Raw genomic sequence first — 17,235 nt, 5'->3', positions numbered from 1 at the left:
GTGGGGCCTGAACTCTGGGCCTGGGCGCTGTCCCTCAGCTCTTCAGCTGAAGGCTAGCGCTCTACCACTTGAGCCACAGCACCACTTCCGGCTTTTTTTTTCTTTTTGCTTATATGGTGCTGAGGAATCGAACCCAGGGCCTCAGGCATGCAAGGCAAGCGCGCTACCACTGAGCCACCTTCCCAGCCCCTGAGTTACTATATCTTTATGTTTCCAATCTGCATTTACTCAAAGGAATATTACTATTACTATTGATAGTACTGGTCTTGGTTATTTCTATCAGTTGTAGGGCTTGAACTCAGGACCTGGGTGCTATCCCTAAGCTCTCTTGCTCAAGGCTATAGTATTCTACCACTTTGAACCACGTGTCCACTTCCTGCTTTTTTTTATTATTGCCCATTTTATCTTTCTCACATTTGTAGGAGTCCAGTTTTAATACTGAATTCTGATTAGTGTCAAAAATTAAATTTTTATGTCAATGACAGACATCATTTATATTTTGTAAGGAAAACTAAAGAACTGTGCACCAGTGGCACATAATAACAGTTCTTATCTACTTAGGAGGCTGAGACTTACAGGACTGAGGTTTGAAACCAGCCTGGGTAGATAAGGCAAAAAAAAAAAATCTGAGATCAAAATGCTGGCTGGGAGTAACTCAAGTGAATGCCAGCCCAGCAAGTACAAATTCAACCTTAGTTCCAAAAGAAAAGAAAAGCTAGGGGGGCTGGGAAGATTGCTCCATGGTAGAGTACTTACCTTGCATGCATGAGGCCCTGGATTCGATTCCTCAGCACCACATAAGCAAAAAGAAAAAAGCCGGAAGTGGCGCTGTGGCTCAAGTGGCAGAGCGCTAGCTTTGAGCTGAAGAGCTGAGGGACAACACCCATGCCCAGAGTTCAGGCTCCATGACTGGCCCCCGAAAGAAAAGAAAAGAAAAAGAAAGGAAGGAAGGAAGGGAAAAGAAAAGAAAGAGTAATCCAGGCCCTGGTAGCTCACACCTGGAATCCTAGATACTTAGGATGCTGAGATCTGCCAGTCTCGGCAGTAAAGTCCGTGAGCCACAGTGCCACTTCCAGCCTTTTCTGCTTAAGTGGTGATGAGGAATCAAACACAGTGCCTCATACATGCAAGGCAAGCACTCTACCACTGAGCCACCTTCCCAGCTCCATCCAATAAATCACCAGAAAACAAAAAGTGGCGCTGAGGCTCAATTGGTAAAGTGCTTGCCTTGAGCTGAAGAGCTAAGGGACAGTGCCCAGGACCCAGAGTTCAAGCCCCACTACCAAAAAAAACAACAACCAAAAACCTTAGCTTTAGTTCTTTAACATGTGATAGCAGGAATATCTATTTTTTGTTTGTTTTTGTTATAAAGCTGTTTTTTGCGGGGGAGGGGGTCCAGTCGTGGGGCCTGAACTCTGGGTCTGGATGCTGTCCCTCAGCTCTTCAGCTCAATCTTAGCGCTCTACCACTTGAGCCACAACACCACTTCTGGCTTTTTTCTTTTTGCTTATGTGGCGCTGAGGAATCGAACCCAGGGCCTCATGTATGCAAGGCAAGTGCTCTACCACTGAGCCACCTTCCCAGCCCCTGTAAAGCTTTTATATTGTATTAACAATTTGAATCTTGTTAGTAGATCTGTTCTTTGGTTAATGAAGATCTATACTCTTGGTTGTGCAATTGATAATATGCTAGTGGTCAAAAACTCGAATTTGAAAAAGTTCTTGCCTGTAGAGTGGCAGTCCAAGGGTAGATATGAACTGATAAAATATAATGTGCTGCAATATATAATAAATGCAGAGCCTAGACCATGATAAATAAGAGCAAATCCTACAAAGAACATGGAACATTTATTCTTGGAGGAAGTACCTTTCCATTTCACCTACTATTCCTTAGTTCCACTTAGGTATTCTAAAATGGTAGCTCTATAAATGATCTTTGACAGGTAAAAGGTTCTTTTGTTCTGTTTTGCTTTACTTTGTTTTGTGGTTGTGGTATTTGAGATTGAATGTAGGCACTATACGTCTTATACTTTCTTTTTCTTTTTTTTGGGTCTGGTCGTGGGGCCCGAACTCTGGGCCTGGGCACTGTCCCTCTTCAGCTCAAGGCTAGAGCTCTACCACTTGAGCCACAGAGCCACTTCCGGCTTTTTTCTTTTTGCTTATGTGGTGCTGAGGAATCGAACCCAGGGCCTCAGGCATGCAAGGCAAGCGCTCTTCCACTGAGCCAACTTCCCAGCCCGCACTATACCTCTTTAGTCACACTCCTATTCCTTTTTTTTTTTTTTTTTTTGTCGGTTGTGGGGCTTGAACTCTGGGCCTGGGCACTGTCGCTCAGCTCTTCAACTCAGGGCTAGTGCTCTACCACTTGAGCCACAATGCCACTTCGGCTTTTTCTGTTTATGTGGTGCTGAGGAATCCAACCCAGGGTCTCATGCATGGTAGGCAAGCACTCTACGACTGAGCCACCTTCCCTATTTACTTTTACCTTTTCATTTTTTAAAAGCTCAACATATTCAGTATATTGAAATGGAAAAAAAACTAACTAGGAAAACACTTAAAATATTGTGCATTTCTGGGCTGGGAAGGTGGCTCAGTGGTAGAGCATTTGCCTTGCATGCATGAGGCCCTGGGTTCGATTCCTTAGCACCACATAAGCAAAAAGAATAAAGCCGGAAGTAGCGCTGTGGCTCAAGTGGTAGAGCGCTAGCCTTGAGCTGTAGAGCTGCCCTGGCCCAGAGTTCAGGCCCATGACTGGACCCCCCCCCAAAAAAAAATTGTGCATTTCTATGAAATGAATGAAAATCTGACAAGTTACTTCAGTGGTGGAATTTTCTATTCCTAGTGTTCAAGCCATATTTCCCACTCCGGATCCTGCTGCTTTAAAAGACAGACGAATGGAAAACCTGGTTGCATATGCTCGGAAAGTAGAAGGAGACATGTATGAATCTGCAAATAATAGAGTAAGCATGTGGCTTTTCTTTCTATTTATAAAACTGGGTTTTTCCTGGTTAGTTTGTCCTCCATCTACATTATTGCATGCAACACTTAGAAGAACTCACTTCTGCTGTTAGCTCAACTTTTACCAAGCCACAAGCAAGATGAAGCAATTTTCTAAGTGAACATCACCAAATATCATATTTTTCCTTTTAATATACTGCCTTGCATATGGCATGTTATCTTGATTGTCCTTCCATCAGTTCAAAAGTGTCTGAGCTATTATTGCTCTGTGCTTTTTTTCTCGAGAATATGGTAAATCAACTACTTCATGTTTTCATCTGAAGTTTTATTTATTTTTGTTGTGGGGCTTGAACTCTGGGCCTGGGTGCTGTCCCCCAATCTCTTCCACTCAAGTCTAGCCCTCTACCACTTGAGCGACAGCACCACTTCCGGCTCTTTCTGCTTATATAGTGCTGAGGAATCGAATCCAGGCCTCATTGATGCTAGAAAAGCACTCTACCACTGAGCCACCTTTCCCAACCCTGAAGTTTATTTTCAAAACAGCAATTGAACTTCCTTTTCTGTATTCATCCTACTTCGAAATATAGGACACTGTGTGTATTCTGCAAACATACTTGTAGAGGTTGTGCTTTATTGTATAAATTCTATGAGATTTGTGACTCATACTACAAACAAGCTCATGTTTGAACTGTCACCAAAGGATAAGTTGATACTTCTCCATTGTCTTTTAAATGAAGCTAATACTTGGTTTTGGTTCTTTATTATTAGTATCCAATCATCTTTGTTTTTAAAACATATTTTACTTCAAAAATCCAAAAACAGGCAGAATACTACCACCTTCTAGCTGAGAAGATCTATAAAATCCAGAAAGAACTAGAAGAAAAACGAAGGACTAGACTACAGAAACAAAGTATGCTACCAAATGCAAGCATGGTACCAGTTTCCATGAATCCAGGCCCTAACATGGGGCAGCCACAACCAGGAATGACTTCCAGTAAGTGCCTTTCATCCTAGTAAAACGATAGTAGAAAAGTATATTAAAAGATTTCTGCATATGATATTTAGTGTGCCTTTATAATCTGACATCTTTAGTGCCCACAATATCTGTCACTGTGATACCAGGAAATGACAATTCATAACAGGCAGGCAATTCATAATTGTAGGCCATCTAGGTTTAGGGGTCCCTAAAAGATCTAGTTTTATTTATTTATTTACTTTTTTGTCATGGAACTTGAACTGGGCATGGGCACTGTCCCTCAGTTCTTCATCTCCAGGCTGGAGCCTGGGCTGGCTTTGAACTGTGATCCTCAGATGTCAGCCTCCTGAGTAGCTAGTTTTATAATCATGAGCTAATTTTTTATCATTTAATTTTTTGTATTTTAAGACAGGCTGTTGTGATTTAGGTTCATCCTGCTTTTGTTTCTCAAGTGCTGAGATTATTATTATGACCCATTGTGCTTCATATTTTCAAAATCTAAATAGCCATACACCCGTGTGTGTCTGGGGATGGTGGGGGTGATGCTGGGTCTTGAATTCAGGGCCAGTGCTTTAGTCACACTCCTATTCCTTTTTTTTGTCAGTGTGGGGCTTTAACTCTGGGCCTAGGCACTATCCCCAAGCTCTTTAGCTCAAGCTAGCACTCTACCACTTGAGCCACAGCACCACTTCCAGTTTATTGGTGGTCAGTTGGAGATAAGAGTCTCACAGACTTTCCTGCCCCTGCCAGCTGAGTCAGCTGAGTCAGCAGAGACACTACTTCCAGTGGGTTGTTAGTGGAATTAGAAAATATACCTTCCTTTTATGAGGTCCTAAAGTACGGAATATTAGTTGCCCCTGACCTTCAGCAGCTTTAATGCCACCAGTGACATCGACTGGTTTCTAGTGCCAAGATGCAAGCAGAATTAGGAAGAGCAACATTTCTGGCAGAAACGGTACTATACATGGAGGCTTTAAGGAGCAAGGGAAGATCCATATGCAAGGCTAGTTCACATCTATAATTCTGTTTAGAAGACTAAGAATGGGAAGATCATGGTTCAAAGCCAACCTGAGCAGAGAAATTTATGAGAACACTACTCAATGATAGATGGGTGTCCTTTCATATCAGCTAGGCTAGTAAGTCTTAATAGGCAGTTGTTAGTATCTGGGGCCCAACTGGGAGGCTCATTGTATCAAAATCAACTAATAAAGGGGGAGGGCATGAGCTGAAGTAGTAGAACATCTCCCTAGTAAGTGTGAGATCACCAAGTTCCAACCCCATTCCTACCCCTAGAAGTAGTTAAAGAAAATGTGTCTCTTTTCGGGGAAACAGATTTTTAGAATTGGGAAAGGCAAGATTAGTGTTGGAGCTTGGTGCCAATAAGGTTGATCCTTATAGTCCTAGTTCCTCAAGAGCCTGATCTGAGGATTGTTGTTTAAGACCAGCCCCTATAGGAAAGTTTGTGAGACCAACAAAATACCACGGTGGAGATATGGCTCTGTGGCTCAAATGTGTTAAGAGTGCCAGTCTTGAGCACACAGGGCATGAATTCAAGTCCCAGTACTAGAAACAACAGAAAAAGCAAAAAACATTAGTGTTAAAGAAATTATCTTAGTATGTGATTTGTCCGTGATTAGTAACTCAGGACATAGAAACAGAGGTCTCTACTTGAGCTACATGAATTGGGTTGAAAAATTTATTTTTTGGTCTGTCATGGGGCTTGAACTCTGGGCCTGGGCACTGTCCCTCAGCTCTTCAGCTCATGTTAAGAGCTCTACCACTTGAGCCACAGCACTACTTCTGGTTTTCTGGTAGTTTATTGGAGATAAGAGTCTCATGGACTTTCCTGCCTAGGCTGGCTTTGAACTGTGATCTGAGCCTCCTGAGTAGCTACGATTACAATCATGAGACACCAGCACTATAGACTAGACCAAAAACCATTTCTAGGAATGTTTGTTTTTTGTTTTTGTTTCTTGTTATTTTTGGTCTGGTCGTGGGGCCTGAACTTTGGGCCTGGACGCTGTCCCTCAGCTCTTCAGCTCAAGGCTAGTGCTCTACCACTTGAGCCACAGCACCACTTCCGGCTTTTTTCTTTTTGCTTATGTGTGGTGCTGAGGAATAGAACCCAGGGCCTCATGCATGCAAGGCAAGCGCCTTACCACTGAGCCACCTTCGCAGCCCATGGAACAAGTTTATATCTGCCAAAATAGCTTACTTCCTTACTTTAATTTGCATGCAAAAATCATACAAAAAATATAAGGCATACAGAATATTAGTGGAAATAGTTTTAAAAGTTGGCATAAAGCTGGGCACCAGTGGCTCACGCTTATTGTCCTAGCTATTCAGGAGGCTGAGATCTGAGCATCACAGTTCAAACCCAGCCAGGGCAGAAAAGTCCTTGAGACTCATATCTCCAATTAACCAGAGCCACCAGTCCATGGCTAGTAATGTGGCTGTGGCTCCTGCCTGTAATCCTAGCTACTCCAGAGGCTGAGATGTGAGGATCACGGTTCAAAGTTAGCCAGGGCAGGAAAGTCTTTGAGAGTCTTATCTCTGATTAATCACCAGAAAACCGGAAGTGGTACTGTCGCTCAAGTGGTAGAGTGCTAGCCTTGAGCTGAAGAGCTGAGGGACAGCGCCCAGGCCCAGAGTTCAGGCCCCACGACCGGACAAAAAAACAACAAAAAACCAGTGGCTCTGTTGCTCAAGTGGTGGAGCACTAGCCTTGAGCAGCACAAAAAGAGGCTCAGGGACAGCACCTAGGAAGTGACTTCAAGCCTCACAATAGGCTTTAAAAAAAAAAGTAAAAGAATGGAAGAAGATTAAATATGTGAAAAGTTATACACAGTGTGTATATTTTCTGTCTGAAAGGTTGAAATCATGTTTGCTGAAATATGAGTGTTACCTGACATGGTGCTTATTTTCTCCTTAAAGCAGAGTATTTTACCAGTGAATGTGTCTGGAGCTTGAATATGTAGCATTTGTGAGGGAGGAGCTAGGTTACTACAGAAATCTTGTTGTATCTCTTCTCAGGATACTGTAAAAGTTGTTTCTTTTCTATGCACCATACCTTGTTGGAATGAATGTCCTACAGGATGTGCAAATAATCCTTGGTTCTTTTTCTTATCACGTAGAACTAAATTGATCTCAATTATTCAAGCTCTCTGCTGGCTACACACCATATCGCTTTTATTTTGTTCAGTTAGGATCTTAAGTTTGTCTCCTCAGCCAGTCTTAGATCACAGTCCTTCCTGTTCTTCTCATGTAGTTGGATGGCAGGCACATACCACCATTCTACCTAATTGGTCAAACTAGCCCTGAACTGTGGTCCCCCCTGTCTCTGCCTTTTGAGTATGTAGGTTTGCAGGCATTTGTCCCTGTGACCAGTCACATAGCTACTAAGGAGACTTATCATCCGAGGATCACATTTCAGAGCCAACCTGGACAAAAAAAGGCCAGACTCTTATCTCCAATTAACCACTAAGAGTTGGAAGTATAGCTGTGGCTAGAGTGGTAGAATGCCAACTTAGAGCAAAAAAAATAAGCACTAGCTTGAGGCCCTGAGTTCAACCCTGCTAGAAGCACTTTCCTCTACCTCAAAAAACATTATATTTGAACATAAGTATATTTATAGAACAGATTTTTTTTTTTTTTGGTCGGCCGTGAGCTTGAACTCTGGGCCTGGGCGCTGTCCCTCAGCTCTTCAACTCAAGGCAAGCGCTCTACCACTTGAGCTACAGCGCCACTTGCGGTTTTCTGGTGGTTTATTGGAGATAGGAGTCTCACGGTCTCTCCTGCCCGGGCTGGCTTTGAACCAGGATCCTCAGATCTCAGCCTCCTGAGTAGCTAGGATTACAGGCGTGAGCCACCAGCGCCTGGCTAGAACAGATGTTTTAAAACTATTGTTGTGTTTAAATATACTCAGTAATTCCTTATAACATTGATGCAGTTTTTGTCTTTTTCCAGGTTCAGGTATTGTTCAGAGCTTGTTTTTTGAGAATGTAACTCCTAAGTTACATATGATGCAGGCTTTTTATCCATACTTACTCAGCCTTTTTTTTTTTTTTTTGGTCCAGTCATGGGGCCTGAACTCTGGGCCTGGGTGCTGTTCCTCAGCTATTCAGCTCAAGGCTAGCACTCTACCACTTGAGCCACAGCGCCAGTTCCAGCTTTTTTTCTTTTTACTTATGTGGTGCTGAGGAATCGAACCCAGGGCCTCAGGCATGCAAGGCAAGAGCTCTACCAATGAGTCACCTTCCCAGCCCCCATACTCAGCCTATTTTTAAGGAGCTACTTAATCAGGCAAATCATTTAAAGAGCTATTTAATCACGCAGTGTGCCTTCTTCAGTTTGAAACCTTCAGCTAAATGCAAAGACTAGATCTCTCAGTTTTAAGGCAAATTGGGACAGTGGCTGGAAGCTGTGCCCCAGCAGCACCAGTGGTTCAAGGAAGTTGCTAGCTTTAGTTTCTTAAATGGTTAAAAGCTGGTCCTTGGCTTTGGTACCAGCACTTATCATCCCTTGCTGGCTGAGTAGAGGTGCTGAAGAGGGCACACCAGAGCTCCTTTGCTAGTTGCAACCATGGGAGCATGCTCAGATCAAGAGGTTTATGGCAACAAGATGCCTGATGGGGAAGCATTAGACATAACTGGGCAGGCAGCTGCTAGAAGGACCCAAACCAGATAGCCCTAGATGTACCACATCTTCCAATGCCAGTGTTTCGGTGCCATATACTTAGCCCTCATGGGTCCCTCATCTGGCCTCACCCCCAACTCTTATTTCCCCTGCTTATCCCCGGCCCCTCAGTATGGTGTTACCTCTTGCCACCTTTCCTCTAGGCCCATAGGCTCCCCTCTGTTTTTAGGTGAGTTACATAGAACTAGAGTTTGCTTCTACTAAAGTAGTAAAGTACCATCATTCAGGACACTAGTGTTGCTCAAGTAGTCCTCTGGTAGGGGTATGGAGCCACCACTATGTCCTACCTATAACTGACCATCCTTTTCCTATCCGTGAAACACATATGGCAGCAGATAGTGATACTTGCTCATCCTCAAATACAGTAGGTGTCCCTATCTCTGAGGCCAGTTCTCTGAACTTACCATAGCAACAAGGCCAAGATGGGGCCACAGGATGAGAAAGTGGTATCTTTGTTAGATTGGCAGTGGGAAAGCTCTGGGTTACGCTGAATTCTTGAAACTATTAATATTAATAATCTGTGGCTTTTTGTTGTATTGGTAATGGGCCACTAATGAAAGATCTTTGTTGAACCCTTTCTTTCCTCCAGATGGTCCTCTACCTGACCCAAATATGATCCGTGGTAGTGTGCCAAATCAGATGATGCCTCGGATAACGCCACAACCTGGTAAGTGGTGAAAGAGATTCATCGGCAACTTGAAGACTCCCTAGTATATTTCAGAACTATACTTTCCTCTCCATATTCTGCTTTAGGCTAACAGCAGATATTGTCTCCTTTGGAAATTAGAACCTCTTTGAATTGAAACTCACTGAGAAATGGAGGATGGATTAAATAGCATATTGAGTGGTGAAAAGGAACTAGCTGACAACAGATAAAGATCAGGCATACCGTTTAAACACTTAGCCAGGATATAGAATTTAGTTCGGAAGCTTTGTATTGGTTCTCCAGTTCTATGAATATGTGCAGATGCAACATTTTATATGTGCTCACAGGTTTGAATCAGTTCAGCCAGATGAATATTCCCCAGCCTCCTATTGGACCCCGACAAACTTCTCCTCTTCAGCACCATGGACAGATGGCTCAGCCTGGTGCTCTCAATGCGGTTAGTTTTGCTCATTTGGGTATTGTTTTCACTTTACATGATAGTTATAAATATTTCTCTCTCTCTCTCTCTGTCTCTCTCTCTCTGTCTCTCTCTTTTGTTGGTCATGGGGCTTGAACTCTGGGCCCTGAGCTCTTCAGCTCAAGGCTACCACTTGAGTCACAGCACCACTTCCAGTTTTCAGGTGATTAATTGGAGATGAGAGTCTCATGGACTTTCCTTCTCCGGGCTGGCTTTGAACTGTGATCCTCAGATCTCAGCCTCCTGAATAATTAGTATTATAGGCCTGAGCCACCAGTGCTGGCTATTTCTACTTTTTTTTTTGTCAGCTGTGGGGCTTGAACTCTGGGCCTGGGCGCTGTCCCTCAGCTCTTCAGCTCAAGGCGAGCGCTCTACCACTTGAGCTACAGCGCCACTTGCAGTTTTCTGGTGGTTTATTGGAGATAGGAGTCTCACGGTCTCTCCTGCCCGGGCTGGCTTTAAACCATGATCCTCAGATCTCAGCCTCCTGAGTAGCTAGGATTACAGGCATGGGCCACCAGCGCCAGGCTATTTCAACTTATTATAAATAACTTTAAGCCATGGCACCTTGGTGTGTGTTTTGTGAGGGCGGGGTTGTACTGGGGCGTGTACTTAGGGCCTGGGCCTTGTCCTTGAGATGTTTGTCTCAATGTTAGATCTCTACCACTTGAGTAATAGCTCCATTTCCGGCTTTTTTCGAAGTTGAGTGGAATTAACTGCTTTAAACTAATCCTCTGATCTCAGCCTCCTGAATAGATAGGATTACAGGGTGATCCATCTTTGCCCAGGGAAACCTTGTTCTTGTATTGCACTTACGTTGTATTTGTCCCTTAATACACAGTGAAATAGTATATAGTTTCAGAGATGGGAAGAGCTACAGTATTTAAAGAAGTGGACCACCAAACTCTAAATTACGAGATATGTACAAGTGACCCATCTCTGTAATCCTGGCTACTTGGGAAACTGAGATCAGGAGATGTTGTGGCAGGAAGTGTAAAATGGGAAGATGCTGAACAAATGCATATCCAGACAAAAACTTAAGACCCTATCTCAATATAAACAGTACAAACAAAAGATATGTGACTCACTAGTACAAAACTTGTCTGGCAATCATGTTCCCCAATTCAATCCTCAGTACTGTCTCCAAATGAGAATGACATAACATAAATAGGAAACAGATACTAAAATTAATTGTGTTGATCTCTTACCTAGTAATAGATTTTTAGAAATTTTTCTAACAGGGGTGGGAAGATGGCTCAGCGGTAGAGCGCTTGCCTTGCATGCCTGAGGCCCTGGGTTCAATTCCTCAGCACCACATAAGCAAAAAGAAAAAAGCCGGAAGTGGCGCTGTGGCTCAAGTGGTAGAGTGCTAGCCTTGAGCTGAAGAGATGAGGGACAGTGCCCAGGCCCAGAGTTCAGGCCCCACGACTGGACCCCCGCCCAAAAAAAAAAAGAAAGAAAAAAAATTTTTCTAACAGTCTAGGTTCAGTGGATGAGGTCTGTAACCCTAGTCACTCAAGAGGCAGAGATTGCCAGGCGCCAGTGGCTCACGCCTGTAATACTAGCTACTCAAGAAGCTGAGATATGAGGAGTGTTGTTCAAAGCCAGCCCAGACAGGAAAGTCCATGAAACTCTTATCTAGAAAAACAGAAGTGGCGCTGTGGCTCAAGCTGTCGAGTGCTCCCCTTGAGCAGAAGAACACAGGGACAGTGCCCAAGCCCAGAGTTCAAGCCCCATGACTGACCCTCCCCCCAAAAAAAAGAGAGACAGAGATTTAAGAGTATCACAGTTCAAGGCCAGTTTGACAATAATTTTGCAAGACCCTATCTCAACCACTAATTACAAAAAAAAAGCTGAGTCATTGGCCTGATTATTTAGAAGGCTTAGATCTGAGGATTGTAGTTTGAAGCCTGCTTAGGTAGGAAAATTTTTTATTCTTATCTCCAGTTTACCAACAAAAGGCACAAGTGGAGCTGTGGCTCAAGTGGCCTTGTGCAAGAAACTTGAACAGAACTGGTTCCTGAGTCAAGTCACATAATGGAACTGAAAATGAAAAAAGTATGATACCATTATAAATGCAACAACATTTGCAGATTCTGAATTCTGTGATTCTCAGCCACAACTTGGAGTATTTGACTTTTTTAACCACTAAGGATTCTTAGAATTGTGTTGACAGCACCAACAAGAGCAAAGAGCTGATGTCTTCGCATTCCTTTTTCTTACCTATTCCAGTAGCTTCATGTAACAAGGAAGTGTTCATTTGTACATTCTTGTTCTGTTGTTTTGTTTTTTGTTTTTGTTTTGCCAGTCCTGGGGCTTTAACTCAGGGCCTGGGCACTGTCCCTGAATCCAAGGCTAGCACTCTACCACTTGAGCCACAGTGCCACTTCCGGCATTTTATTTATATGTGGTACTGAGGAATCCAACCCAGGGCTTCATGCATGCTAGACAAACATTCTACCACCAAGCCACATTCCCAGCCTCATTTGTACATTCTTGAAAGAAGGCTAGTCTCTGTGACCTTGGCATGACCGGGCATGAGTGGTTCACGCCTATAATCCTGGCTACTCAGGAGATGAGATGTGAGGATAGTGGTTCAAAGCCAGCCTGGGCAGGGAATTCTGTGAGATTCTTGTCTCTAATAAATCATTCAGAAAACCAGAAGTGGTGGCACTGTGGCTTAAGTGGTAGAACACTCGCCTTGAGCTGAAGAGCTGAGGGATAGTGCCCAAGCCCAGAGTTCAAGTCCCAGGACCTACCCCCCCCCAAAAAAAAAAAAAAAAGTAAATAATTCTACTATGTTCTTTCTCTTCCTATTCTTGCTCTCCTTTGACTATTTACTTGTCTCCCTCTGTTCCAAAAACCCTACAGGGGAGCCAGAGCAGTTGACGATTCCACTTGTAGTAGAATAACTAATGAAACAGTTTCATGCTCTATTTCTTTTACAGCCTATGGGCTATGGGCCTCGAATGCAGCAGCCTTCCAGCCAGAGCCAATTCCTCTCCCAGACTCAGTTCCCACCACAGGGCATGAATGTAACAAATATGCCTTTGGCTCCTTCCAATGGTCAAGCACCAGTTTCTCAAGTATGTCTCATAAATGTACTTTTTACTTATTTTTTATTCTTGAAATCTTCCCTAAGTTTACAAGGGAAGGGTGGCAACCAATAGTGTGTGAAAACATGAGTTTTTTTGTTCATTTTATTTTTGTCTTTTGTCTTGAGAACCTCCCTATCCTAGGCTGGCCACAAACTTGGAAATAAAATGGGGGGGGGCGTGTGTGTGTGTGTGTGTGTTAAATAACAACCTTAGAATATAATGTTCTGAAAATAAAGCGGTTATTCTGTTACATAGAAGTAGTAGTGTGACAAACTAGGAATTAATTTAAATTGGTGGTTTCCACTGTTTTTTTTTAGGAGTGAACACTTTAAAAAAATAAAATCTTAGTGAGAACTGCAATGTAGGAGGAGGAACTCTGGCTGAAGAGGGCATAGGAGGGTCCCAGGGCACTGTGTGCACTGTCTCCCATACCCCTACAATGCTGAGGCCATTCTGCTGAATATTTTGCAATCTCTTAGTTAAGTACAGTTATCAGTTGTATTGTTCAAAAATAAGCACTTATCCCTCTCCCAGTAATAGCATTTGGGGGTGCTAACTTTGTTTCTTTAAATGCTTACAACCTGCCTATGGAAATAACTTTTGCTTTTCATCTTAACAGGCACAAATGTCCAGTTCTTCCTGCCCAGTGAATTCTCCTATAATGCCTCCAGGGTCTCAAGGGAGCCACATTCACTGTCCCCCTCTCCCTCAACAAGCTCTGCATCAGAATTCACCCTCTCCTGTACCTAGTCGTACCCCTACTCCTCATCACACTCCTCCAAGCATAGGGGCTCAGCAGCCTCCAGCAACAGCAATTCCAGCACCTGTTCCTACACCTCCTACTTTGCCACCTGGGCCTCAGTCCCAAGCTCTACATCCCCCGTCCAGGCAGACACCTACACCACCAACACAGCTTCCTCCTCAAGTGCAGCCTTCGCTTCCTGCTGCTCCTTCAGCTGACCAACCCCAGCAGCAGCCTCGGTCACAGCAGAGTATAGCAGCCTCTGTTCCTACCCCAACTGCGCCCTTGCTGCCTCCTCAGCCTGCAACTCCGGTGAGCAGATATTGGGGAGAGACTGAACTTTATGAAGAACGACTTCATGCTACTAGACCTTTGTTTTTTCTAAACCATTTCTTTTTTAAATCTTTGGTTCTTGTTTGGTAAATAGAATGAATCTTAGTTATTTTCCTGATTTTCCAATGATTTTGTTTGGCCTTTTGAGGTTTCATGTTGAATTCTGAGGCCTGAAGGCAATCAGGGTCCATTTGGGAAAGAGATGGGTACCAGTGCTAGGGCTTAAATTTGTGCCTAGGCACTGCCTGGGCTCTGTCTTCTTCCACTTGAACCACAGCTCTACTTCTGGTTTTTTCAGTATTTAGAGATAATCTCATGGCTTTTCTTGCCATGTTTGGCTTTTAAATTTTCTCCGTGGCCAGGGGCGGGTGGCTCATGACTGTAATCCTAGCTACTCAGTAGGCTGAGATCTGAGGATCTCGGTTCAAAGCCAGCCCGGCAAGAAAGTCTGTGAAACTCTCATCTCCAATAAACTACTAGGAAATGGGAAGTGGCGCTGTGGCTCAAGCAGTAGAGTACTTGCCTTGAGCTGAAGAGCACCTTGAGCTAAAGAACACAGGGACAGTGCCCAGGCCCAGAGTTTAAGCCCCACGACCGACTAAAAAAATTTTTTTTTCTCTGTGGTGGAGGCATTCCCCAAGTTCAATCAATCCCTAGTATCATCCTCATAAAAATAAAAATCATCTGAAACTTCTTTAATAAGAAGTGTAAACCAAATGATAATACTTTCCTTTGTCCTCTTCATAATTGCTCTCCTGAAGCAGTCCTCTTAGGAACTTATCTCCACTCACATGCTTGCCAGAGAATGGATGCTTATCAGAGAGATACTTGTTGGCGTTTTTTTTTTTTTTTTTTGGTTGGTCGTGGGGCTCAGCTCTTCAGCTCAAGGCAAGCACTCTACCACTTGAGCCATAGTACCACTTCCAGTTTTCTAGTGGTTTATTGGAGATAAATAAGAGTCTCACGGACTTTCCTGCCCTAGATGCCTTTGAACTGTGATCCTCAGATCTCGGCCTCCTGAGTAGCTAGGATTACAGGCATGAGCCACTGGCACCCGGCTTTGCTGGCTGTTTTGCTTTGCTGGCTATTTCATATATCACCTGCCAACCAGAATAGTCAAATCTTACTCTCTTAAAACAAGCAAAGAGTAAGCACCATAGGATTATCTAAAAAGAAGTGTTTGATCCTGAGTAGTATAAAGACTGGTTGTAGAATTTGACAAGCTTTTCTTGTGCTTTGCCCTTTTTCTGCCCAGCTTTCCCAGCCTGCTATAAGCATTGAAGGACAGGTTTCAAACCCTCCATCGACTAGTAGCACTGAAGTGAATTCTCAGAATATCCCTGAGAAGCAGTCTTCACAGGAAGTAAAAACAGAGGTTAAAATGGAAGTAGATCAACCACAATCAGCAGATGCTCCACCTGAAGATATCCCAGAGGTGAGAAAAAGGAGTTAATTGCTATGGTTTTGTTTTGGTGCTCAATATAAGGTATGTCTGTAGTAAATAAAATGAAGGTGTCTTATAATACTGAAAATTCATTATGTTTTAGGCCAAACCAGAAGACTGTAAAGTGGAACCTTCAGAACCAGAAGAGAGAGGTACCGAGTTGAAAAGTGAAATAAAAGAGGAGGAAGATCAGCCAAATACTTCAGCTACTCAGTCCTCTCCAGCTCCAGGACAGTCAAAGAAAAAGAGTAAGTCTTTTTGGTTTTCTGTTCTCAGGGTTATGGAATAGGGTAACAGCCCCTTGGGCCTCAGAAATGGGCATTAATGATGTCATTATGCTTGGTGCCTTAGGACTTGTCTCTTTATATTATTGCTGGAAAAGAGCAACCACTGGTTATCATGTGTCACTCTTCCCCCCCAACACCTTTTTTTTTTTTTTTTTGCGGTTTGGTAGTTCACTCCTGTAAAAACTTACCTTGTTTAAACTGGGCGCCAAAAGTTCAAGCATGGGCTGGGAAGGTGGCTCAGTGGTAGAGTGCTTGCCTTACATGCATGAGGGCCTGGGTTGTCAGCACCACATAAGCAGAAAAAGCCAGAAGTGGCACTGTGGCTCAAATGGTAGAGTGCTAGCCTTGAGCTGAAGAGCTGAGGGACTGCACCCAGGATCAGAGTTCAGGCCCCACAACCGACAAAAAAAAAAAAAAAAGTTCAAGAATACCTATAATCTTAGCCCATGAGACTAATTAATCTCCAATTGACTACCTAAGGGAAACCAGAAGTCAGGCTGTATCTACTAAAGTAATTTAGTGTTAGCCTTGAAAGCAGAAGATCAGGGACAGCAAAGAAGACCTGAGTTCAAGCTAGGCTGGGGGTGGGGATGAGGGTAGGGGCAATACCGGTGGCTCCTAGCTACTCAGGAGGCTGAGGTCTGAGGATCACGGTTCAAAGCCAGCCCAAACAGGAAAGTCCTGGAGACTTTTATCTCCAGTTAATCAACAGAAAACCAGAAGTGGTGCTGTGGCTCAAGTGACAGAGTGCTCACCTTGAGCTGATGAACTCCAGGATAGCCCACAGAGTCCAAGCCCCATGGCCAACCCCCCCCCCAAAAAAAATCTTAATTCGTCCTGTTTAGAAGAAATTATTAAGGATTTTTTTGTGTGTGGGGGGGGAGCTGGAATTCAGGACCTAGACAGTATCCCTGAATTCTCTTGCTTAGGGCTCGCACTTTAACATTTTGAACCACAGCTTTACTTGAGGTTTTTCAGTGGTTAATTGGAGATACAAGTCTCATGGGATTTCCTGCAGAGGTTGGCTTTGAACCATAATTCTTAGTTCCAGTAGCTAGGATTACAAACATGAAGCCACCAGTACCTGGCATGACCTAATATTTTGATGCTCCTGTTTTAGCTTCCTGACCAACAGGATTATAGCCATGGGCAGTCATTTGCCACCAAACATAACTAGTTATTTTCAGCCAGGCTCCAGTGGCATACACTTATAATTCTGTATGTCATATATGATCCAGACTCAGCAATAGGGAGGACTCAAGTTGGAGAATTCTTGTTCACCCAATATCTAGGCATAGTGATACATGCTTGTCATCCTACCTGTGTGGCAAACTGATAAAAGGAGACTCAAGTTCCAGTTATAAAGTTTGAAAGCTCCCATCACAGAAGAAAAAATTTGACAAGGAGCCAGGCAGCAGTGACTCATGCCTATAATCCTAGCTACTCCATGAGGGGCTGGGAAGGTGGCTCAGCGGTAGAGTGCATGCCTTGCATGCATGAGGCCCTGGGTTCGATTCCTCAGCACCACATAAGCAAAAAGAAAAAAGCCGGAAGTGGCGCTGTGGCTCAAGTGGTAGAG

The 17,235-nt window shown here is 43.6% G+C and overlaps 1 protein-coding gene across 1 annotated transcript in view; it reads left to right on the top strand.

Annotated features, from left to right (window-relative positions):
• Positions 1 to 17,235, top strand: part of Ep300 (E1A binding protein p300) — an 82,670-nt gene that overhangs the window by 33,506 nt on the left and 31,929 nt on the right. Inside the window, exons 6-13 of the mRNA XM_013024780.1 lie at positions 2,820 to 2,959; positions 3,780 to 3,951; positions 9,218 to 9,295; positions 9,622 to 9,731; positions 12,701 to 12,838; positions 13,470 to 13,904; positions 15,181 to 15,360; positions 15,473 to 15,617. Coding sequence (XP_012880234.1) covers positions 2,820 to 2,959; positions 3,780 to 3,951; positions 9,218 to 9,295; positions 9,622 to 9,731; positions 12,701 to 12,838; positions 13,470 to 13,904; positions 15,181 to 15,360; positions 15,473 to 15,617 — 1,398 coding nt within the window. The remainder of the gene's footprint in view (positions 1 to 2,819; positions 2,960 to 3,779; positions 3,952 to 9,217; positions 9,296 to 9,621; positions 9,732 to 12,700; positions 12,839 to 13,469; positions 13,905 to 15,180; positions 15,361 to 15,472; positions 15,618 to 17,235) is intronic.

The sequence above is a fragment of the Dipodomys ordii genome, unplaced genomic scaffold (genome assembly GCF_000151885.1).
Source record: "Dipodomys ordii isolate 6190 unplaced genomic scaffold, Dord_2.0 Scaffold79, whole genome shotgun sequence".
Lineage (NCBI taxonomy): Eukaryota > Metazoa > Chordata > Mammalia > Rodentia > Heteromyidae > Dipodomys > Dipodomys ordii.
This window is presented reverse-complemented; position numbering and strand designations above follow the sequence as displayed.